General features: G+C 39.3%; 1 protein-coding gene across 3 annotated transcripts in view; it reads right to left on the reverse strand.

Moving 5' to 3' along the window:
* The window catches only part of fig4a (FIG4 phosphoinositide 5-phosphatase a), a 48,997-nt gene that overhangs the window by 39,719 nt on the left and 243 nt on the right, over positions 1-9,035 (reverse strand). The window contains exons 1-8 of one of the 3 annotated variants that reach the window (XM_037085547.1): positions 8,813-9,012; positions 8,543-8,638; positions 6,705-6,803; positions 6,294-6,401; positions 5,524-5,647; positions 2,241-2,397; positions 731-781; positions 197-360 (exon numbers count right to left, since the gene is read on the reverse strand). In XM_037085547.1, the coding sequence (XP_036941442.1) occupies positions 197-360; positions 731-781; positions 2,241-2,341 (316 nt within the window). In that variant the 5' untranslated portion in view covers positions 2,342-2,397; positions 5,524-5,647; positions 6,294-6,401; ... (1 more) ...; positions 8,543-8,638; positions 8,813-9,012. Of the gene's footprint in view, positions 1-196; positions 361-730; positions 782-2,240; positions 2,398-5,523; positions 5,648-6,293; positions 6,402-6,704; positions 6,804-8,542; positions 8,639-8,812; positions 9,014-9,035 lie in introns of those variants that run through there. The other 2 variants (XM_037085544.1, XM_037085546.1) reach the window with 2 other exon arrangements.

The raw sequence follows: 9,035 nt of genomic DNA on the forward strand, positions 1-9,035 counted from the left end.
TGACTGTCACACATTTTACCAATCCCCTCTGATGTAAGTGTATCACACAATAAGTCTGAGTGAAGTCAACATTTGGTCTGCTGGTCCAGCTTCTCCTCTTTAGTCCTCCTTCTCATCCATCCGATAACTGAGTTTCTACCTCGGCCGACGCAGCAAACAAAAAGGAAGAGAGGGTTATTGATTAACTTCTGCTCACCTTGCGTAGGCAAACCTTCGTCTTCAAAGATGTCGAAGCTGTCCTGCTTGCTCTGCGTTTGCACCTCTTCCTCGGCTGAGGTCTCTGGCGACGACCACAGCTCGTAAGGCCTCTGCAGCAGAGTCAGGTTGTACTGCAGCGAATGGCTCAGGTCGTAGCTGTAACTGGCAGGTACAACAGCAACATAATTTGAAACGTACCGCTTATGAATAAAGATGTGGCCAAACTTCAGAAAAAAAAATCACAAACAATTTTTTGAGATGCAATATGCAATTTAGATACATGAAAACTAACAACTAAAAGATATTCTTCCTTAGTTGATGGTATGATCATATAAAAAAAACATGTTTGCACCTGCCAATGAAATAGCCACATTGATACAGAAGAAGTAAAGTGTTTCAACTGAATCATTCAAAACATGTAATCAACTTTTCAGGCTGTGTAGACTACTTGTGACAACCAAGGGCACAACTCTAACTTCATCCTCAAGGCTTTCATACACATGTTTGTGTTTTTTTGAGACTGATCATTTACCTGAAATAGAAGTTGCTGGAAAGGTCCACGTTCTGAAAGATGCGCACATATCTAGGAGAGGAAAAAAAAATACAGTCAGAGCAACACACATCTGATTTAGAATCAGAATAAAGTCATCTAGAAAGGGAATTTATCAATAAGCTTTTATAATATCAACCTCAGACTCAACATGATTCTGTAGATTGTGCGACCTTTTTTAAGAATCACTCATGCGAATCCAATACATCTATGCTGATCATCTATGATGTAAGGTAATTAAAACAAAACTGTAACCACACTAATTCATGCTTACTTTATTTTCTGTTTGCTTTTGTAATCCTCACTGTTACAACTTCATACTTTACGGGAATTTGTGTTCACGATCCGTAAACCTTTATTTCCGGTGTTTAATCCTGCTACAGTTGTCAAACAAAATAATTATCATTGTCGTTGACAAAGTGGAGGCAAATTTTGTTGGACAAATGGTCACAAGTTCTTTTCAGACGTGAAATAAGTAACTTTGCCGGCTTCACCATTCGTCGGTGATAATATGCTATCATTCAGACATGCATTTGTTTTATGTTCTTGTTCCTTATGGCTTTACAGACCCTTTTCATGGCAGAAATTTTGACCTGCCAAAGCAGAAAAAGCACACTAACGCTGATGAGGGCCCCATTCTGTCAAGTGTCTCAGTGAGTGTGCGTGCACAATGCCGGAGTCCTTGAACCAGCTCATCTAAGTGGAAGGCAGCCACCATTCATGTTTTAAATTCCACCTGAGCTTTTCCTTTTTTGATAAGTCAAAATGTCTGTTGTGAACAGGGTCTGTTCAGACATCACTGAACAATTACAGACACTTCCAATGCTTGTGAGTTATTTGGCACCTCGTGTGGGACGAGAGGTTTTGCCGTTCAAGCCTTAATTAACAACCATCTTCGTTAGTGTGAGTGATGCAGCTGGCATGAATGAAAGTTTGCAACATAGAAGAGAGTGCTGATCTGATTAAGATTGGTTTTGTTTTATAGAGGTGGAATAGTTTAATAGTTTTACTGTTTCGTAGTTTAGTCAACTCATTTAATATGTATGTGCATAAGACCTGATAATTGGTCCAAATACCAAATACCAGATAAGATTCCTGCATTTGGTACCTTTTGCTGCTGCCGCCTTTGATCTGATGGCATTCAAGTCAGCCTTGTGCCGTCTTGAAAGTGTCACAGAAATGTTACTGGGTCTGATCATGTGAGACTGCTGTTGTGACCTTTGTGTAAAAGTGGTGCTTATTCAGACGTGAAACCAAACTGTTAAATACCCATCACATTAATGTAAACGAGTGCATGTCAGAAAATGGGCGACAGCTTGCCTTCAATATCAATGACCCTGTCCATGAAGACTATGGTGTGTGTGTTTAAGACACACACATACACTCACACACACACAACTGCTAACACATGAATATAAAGTACAATATGAACGTGTGCAGTAAACAATGCTGCATGATTCTCAAATGCTCCTAAAGGAGAGGGCAAAGGCACCTTGCTTCATCAGGGTGCGTGACCCTGACCGAGTCATTGGGGATGTAGATCATGCTGGTGTCCTCAATTTTGTAGATGGAGTGGCCACCGATGTCAGCCATCTTTCTACGCTTGGTGATCAACACGATGTAGTACCCCTCGAGGAAACGTACAAACCCTGTGAACAACAAAAAAAATCTTAAGGAACACACTAATCAAATGCAATTTTCTTTCGAGGAATCTTTTCGACCATCATCGTGGTTTCCACACCAGCGTTATGTGTGAATGTGAGAAGACGTCTCACGTGCCGACAGCTGAACATAATCCAAGCGCTTGAAATGATCTATGGCTTCTTATGTCTTTCTCAAGGACTTAAAAGGCCATCATCATCATCATCATCATCACTTCACGTTCCTTCTTACCTCTGACATAATCCGAGCTATTCATGAGACGCAAGTGAAGGTCACAAGAATTTGTGGGTAAACCTTACTACTGCCTGCAAATCAGCCATGGCTTTGACAATAGGAATGAGTCAACAACTCCATTTGCAGAGGTGGATCATTTTTGAGTGTTTGTGTGTCATGCTTTGCGATATCACCTATATACAACCCAATCCATTTGGTATTACATAATTAAAATCTTATCCAGAAAGCATAGTCAGTGATTTGCTTTCAGTTTTGGATGAGCTATTTTTTCATTTTGACATTCAACACAGAATAGATGGTTGTGGATGTGTGTGTGTGTTTTTTTTGAAACAGCCTAAATATTATTTGTCATAGTTGCCTTCAATATGTCACACCTAAAACTAATATGTTGACAGATGAATTGTGTTTCGCAGGCGCAATTCTGGAACTGAATAAGAAGTACACAGATATTTGGACTATTTAGGGTCACAGTGCCGTTGTGTATAAACTGACTAGTGAGGCTGATTAGTTCCACGTCTCCGGATATAAAGAGAAAATTCAGGTGCATAACGTTTGATGGATGCAAAGCCATGATTACATAAACAGCCAATTACATCTACAAATGAATATGCTTGATTAGCTCAGTGTTGATGTGCTGAATTAAATAATTCAGTCTCCGTGTTTGCACAATTTCATCAACCTATCTTTGTTAATTGTTGGAATAATATCTTCTGTAGTTTATATGTGAATATGCTCCACTGCAACAAGTGGTGGTTAATAAAGGTGGAAGTTTAAGTACATTTCCAGGGACAGTGATTACTAATCGCTCTAAAAGATGGCGAATGTTTGGTCCAACTTGACAGATTTTTGGGTGTATGTGTGACCACATTAGTCGCACACTGGAGCTTTGTACTGTGTTATGTAGCAGAGGGGAGCTTCTTTGAATCTAAGAAAATAATCAAATCAGCCAGATAAGTCTGCTCAGGCTGGGAGACTACAATAGTAGTCCACGTAAAGTGGGCTGGGGTGATCGTTTCCTAAACAGAGCGAAATTATATTAATTGTGCAGTAGAGACAGGATATCTCATCCTCAGCTACATCAGTCTTAACCCCTTTTTTAACTTTGTCTGTCTGCATAGTAAATTGCTGGCATACTGTTTTAAGTTTTCCATTCCTATCTGAATCAGTGTCTGATAAGGTCAACAGGCCATTTTATGGTCCTACTTTGGGTCTACTTTTGATCCTGGAGCATTTACTGCATAGATATATAGTCGAAATTGTATACAGAGATCATATAGCATATACATTTTAACACTTCTGTCTGTTTTAATTAGGAAGAATATATATATATATATATATATATATATATATATATATATATATATATATATATATATATATATATATATATATATTTTTATATATATAAAAATATATAAACAATAATAAAAATATAATATATATAACATAATTCCCACTCTGATACTGGATACAGAAATCAGCATAATGCAGATATGAAGTTTTTTTCACTGCACAATGACTATCAACTAAGGTTGTAATTACAGCATTTATTGTCGCCCTCTTGATATTCCTTCACTTTTGGCATCGCTGACTGACAATTCCTACTTGGTTGATTGTGGCACTCATTGCATACAGTAACAAGAAATGTGCCAAGCGAATGGACTCTGAGGATACACTGTACCCTACATGGCTGGATCTGACTTCACCTGATTTTCACCAAGAAATTAGGAAAATGGCTTTCTTGCAATTGCTAAATCTTGAAAGGAACGGTGGAGAAATGTGTTAATTAATTTAGGAACGTTTTGTCAATTCATTGCTAAAAGATACTTGATAAGATAGAGCCTACTGATCACTGTCACGTGTATGCAGATTTTAACTGTGTCCTTCAAAATCGAAGTGTCTGCCCTTATTTTCTCAAAAATGTACATTTCTGACAAAGACATATTATGTAGGATCATCCTAGTTACAGAAAGCAACATGCAGGGGAATTGACGAAGGATTAGTAATGTCGGGTCAAGATCAAATCACCAGAGTAGATCAACAAGCTCTCCAGCAGTGTGTATTGCCATTGGTATTACGTGAAATGTAGGTCAGCACTTGACCACTGGTAATGCAGTGCTTTCGTGAATCCACAGTGCTGTAAGACCAATTACTTTAACAAGAGCTCCTGGGATACAAACCAAGGACATACTGTTATCAGTTACACAAATTTCTCACATAACAAATCTCGGTTCCTGAATGGAGAGGACAGACGGAAAGAGTGGACATGAGAAAATCAGAGCAAGACTGTGTCACGTCTTGGGTTAACAAAGACCAGTGACGGGAAACTATAAATGCTTTGTGCTGAGTTGTAATTAGGTCTGTATGGCAAAGTCCAAAGCACAGACAGAGAGGGGATGAGCTGTTCTTCCCCTCCACAATGACTCAAGAGTAACGCATTTCACAGAAACTAATGTTATAACAGTTTTTAAACTACATTTCTTGCCTTGTTTGTACATCAATAAACATGTTGAAACTAAAACAGCAATACTGTAGCATCTTTTCACCTGATTTTCAACAAAAGGAAAGTAATAATGTGAAAAAGCCTCTTCATGCTTCTGAATATGCCACTCATCATTATGTGAAACCTGAAAATGTAATGTTATAAGCTTCACAAAAGCTAGAAGTGGTAGTAGGGCTATATTGTAGTGAATTACATTATACCAACAGGTGTTCCTTTTATTGAATGTTTTTCCATCTGCTGCACCTAATATGCAGAACCAGGTCAATCTGCAAAGACACAGAATTGACGCTTTGGGGGTGAAGTACATGTTGTAATCATCGTGCCCATATGGTTGCTGCCACGCCAGTAAGGAGGAAAGTGAAGGGGCTGTACTCACCCACAATGCCAAAGGCTGAGACAGCCCTGGACAGGCCCGAGGAGCCCTTTTGGCCAATCTTGGTGCGGTTGCCTAGGTCCAGACGGCCCAGCAACTCACGAACCTCTTGCTGGCTGTACACATGCTACAAATTCACACACACACACACACACACACACACACACACACACACACACACACACACACACACACACACACACACACACACATTTCTTTCTCAGAAGCAAAGCTCAACAAATAACTTTATTCAGAGCCGGTGAGACTCGCACAGTACAATTTGTTTTGTTTAATCAATGGCTTAAAATTTTCGACAAAAGTGCTTTGATTGCCCCTCATTGAGGCAATTTATACACAAACAGATTAGCTGCTATCCAAAGTCTTTCTGCAATATTGTAATGAGTAAACAGTGAATGTTTTCTTTTAATCAGAACAACCTTTGCATGCATTTTATTTGTAAGGGAACCGTCTTGATGCATATCATGAATTTCACCATCCTATATAGAATAGAATACATATTATGCTGCAGTATTTGTGTATTAATTTCTTCTATCAATTAAATCAATCAATTCTTCTGCAAAATACAGTAAGTCAAAGAGATTTACAGGAGACCAACCCTAATAAAACATCTCTACGCCCTCTATGCTCACGCTATAATCTTCATGCATCTCAGAAATATGAAGAGGTTCTATGCAGCCTTATATTTCACTATGTGCTTTGCCAGCTTTCCTTACAAAGGAACTAAGAGAAAGTGAACGCTTTAAGCTGCTCACCTATGTTTCTTCATCACACTCTCAAGCATCCACACTGTGTTTATAACGTAGGCTACAATGCCCATCAAATGGAAAAACAAGCGGGGTTTCCTGAGGTCGGTATAATATCTGCAGGAATGAGAGCGCGGGGTGATGGATATTTAGTCACGGATGCCTTATAATAACAAACACATCACAATCATAATGACCCACAACATGAACAAACAAATCAACTCCCAGCTCATAGATTCTGGTAATGAACAGTGGAGAAGAAAGGGAGGTACGCTCAGCACTCATCGGCTAAGCTGTCATCCACAATACACTTGGGACAGGCTGAGCGATTGTACAATTTTATCCCAAGCGTGCTGTACTGTATTACATAAGCATATACATTACCACCGTACTAACTCTGGCGGGAGCTCTGCCACTTACCTTATCGTCAATTATGACGAGGTCTTTGGGTTCTGTGCGGTCAATCTTCAGCACTCTGTGTTTGGTCTGCGCCTGATTGGTCCCCACCAAAAAGTACCTCTGCGAAGACACATGTACACAAAAGCATGAATGCACTGTTTCGCGTGTGTGATTATATAACAGTCTCTTGATATTTGTTCTGAGCACAAGAATTTTTCTCGTGGATGTCACTCTATCTGGTTTATAGGGTACACAGTGGGATAATTGGTCTGAGAGAAGACGCATTTTCAAATTTCAAAAGATACAGACAGTCCCATGTTATTACAAGCCAGCTTTCTACAGCACAGTTCCACTGTTCCAGTCTCTTAAGGATTTTTTTTCAATAAGCCATCCAGGTAAAAGTGGATGCATCATGAGATTGGGAAAGTACAGGCAACAGGCTGATGTGTTTTCTATAATAGTATATGAGAACATACACTGGCGTTAGAGCAGCGACAATCCAGAGTACAAGTGGGCAAAGCACATGTTTTATCACAAGGCTCCATCCCTGATTCTAATAGAGTTGGGACACTGTGTAAAATGTAAAGAAATAAGAATGAAATGATTTGTGTATCCTTTTCGACATATATCCAACTGACAGCAGCACAAAGACAAGATATTTAATGTTCTAATCACAGCACTTAATTGTTTTTGGTAAACATACACTAGCTATGTATTCGATGCAGCCTGCCTGATATGGTAGAAAAATAATATTGCAATTATTTTGACAGATATTATAATTTTTTTCAAGTTATCAGTGTCATATATTCCTTCTATGACCTTTTTGTTTCTAATCATTATTTTTCTCACACTGGCCTGTGAGATGGCTTAAGATTTTCTGTCCACTAAACACAATGTTAAAACGGAACATCACGTATCAGTACAGTTTGCAACCATCAGGGCCATTTTGTCCTGTTCCACATGTCCAAGTATCCAACAGAGCAATTTGTCAGCGATAGTTAGCCAGCTGATCCACTGTAAATTGGTCAGGCTGAGGTTCAATAAGAGATTATGGAGAAGAAGAAAAAAAAAACTCCTGCCTTTCCTTGTGTGCACATTTATACTTAAAACCTGAATTAGAACTAAACTTGTAATTACAGGTCTTTTTCTTTTGGTAAATATAATTATTTTGACTGTTTAGACACCTGCGATGCAAGTCCCTCTGAGTGGGTAATCACCAACTCTCTTTTGCTGCCATCTAGTGTTTGTTGACCAGAAAAACACAATCATAATCCCACACGAGTTCTACACATCCCTCTCCAGCCTCATGTCTGTATGTGAACTTTGTAAATGTTAGGTACGGATGGATTTTTACATCCATACGAGTGGCTAATCCATTGCTAGAGTGCCAGCAGTGATAGCAACTCAAATCAAACGGTGGATTTCGGCCGTTAGATGGTCATGACCTGTCAACGACACCGATTTAAACACACTGACGACCTGAGAAAATGTACCATTTATGTGTCATCATTACTTTAGAGGCACAAAGTGGGAACACATAGCTCCAACTGTGTGGGCGTATGAATATAAAGCAGCTTGTTGAAGACGGGAGGGAACAGCCATGCTCAGTTACACTTCCCTTTGCTGATAAAAGTTTAAAGCATAAAATGTTTTTTCCCCCATGCTGTTCTTTCCATTACAGCTATGCCTGATGTTTATCAATAGGTACCAGGAGAGCGTAAGAGCAGCTTTTACATGTAGGTGTGATGTTTTAAGGAGATGTTGATGGCTACTTGCAGGTGTAACCTATGAACAGACTGATCAGAGGTTTTGGTGAGACAGTGATAATAATAACAGCAAAAAGATGATGACAGACTTACGGCTCTGGTTTCATACAGAACCATCCTCTGGATCCCACTGATGATTCCCGCAGACTGAGGCATTTTTAACCCTGTGTTCTCCAAACAGTCACAGTCCTGATGAGACAACAGATGGGCCGCAAAGTGTACGACAGACAATATGTAAACCATTACCACACACCGTACACGTCAAATGACATATGTAGTCAACCTTGATACTTGTAGTCTCTGTGTGTTCACAGTATTGTGTCTCTCAGCATTCTTTTGCCACAGTTAAGTAACGTTACTCACCATTGATTTAGCTAGCTAGCTGCGTTAGCCACAACTCATCTCCAGCCAGGGATCATTTTCTACATCTTCTTTTGCGGTCAAAACAACTTATTCTTTAGACGCTGTTGATATATTAAACATGTATGTTTGCACCCTGTAGACGTATAGCTACCACATACCAAACAGAATGCTACATGAATGTGTTTTTGTCAGGTGACTGTCATGACTGGGCGAACCTCTGTCA

This window comes from Acanthopagrus latus, chromosome 22, assembly GCF_904848185.1.
Source record: "Acanthopagrus latus isolate v.2019 chromosome 22, fAcaLat1.1, whole genome shotgun sequence".
Classification (NCBI taxonomy): Eukaryota; Metazoa; Chordata; class Actinopteri; order Spariformes; family Sparidae; genus Acanthopagrus; species Acanthopagrus latus.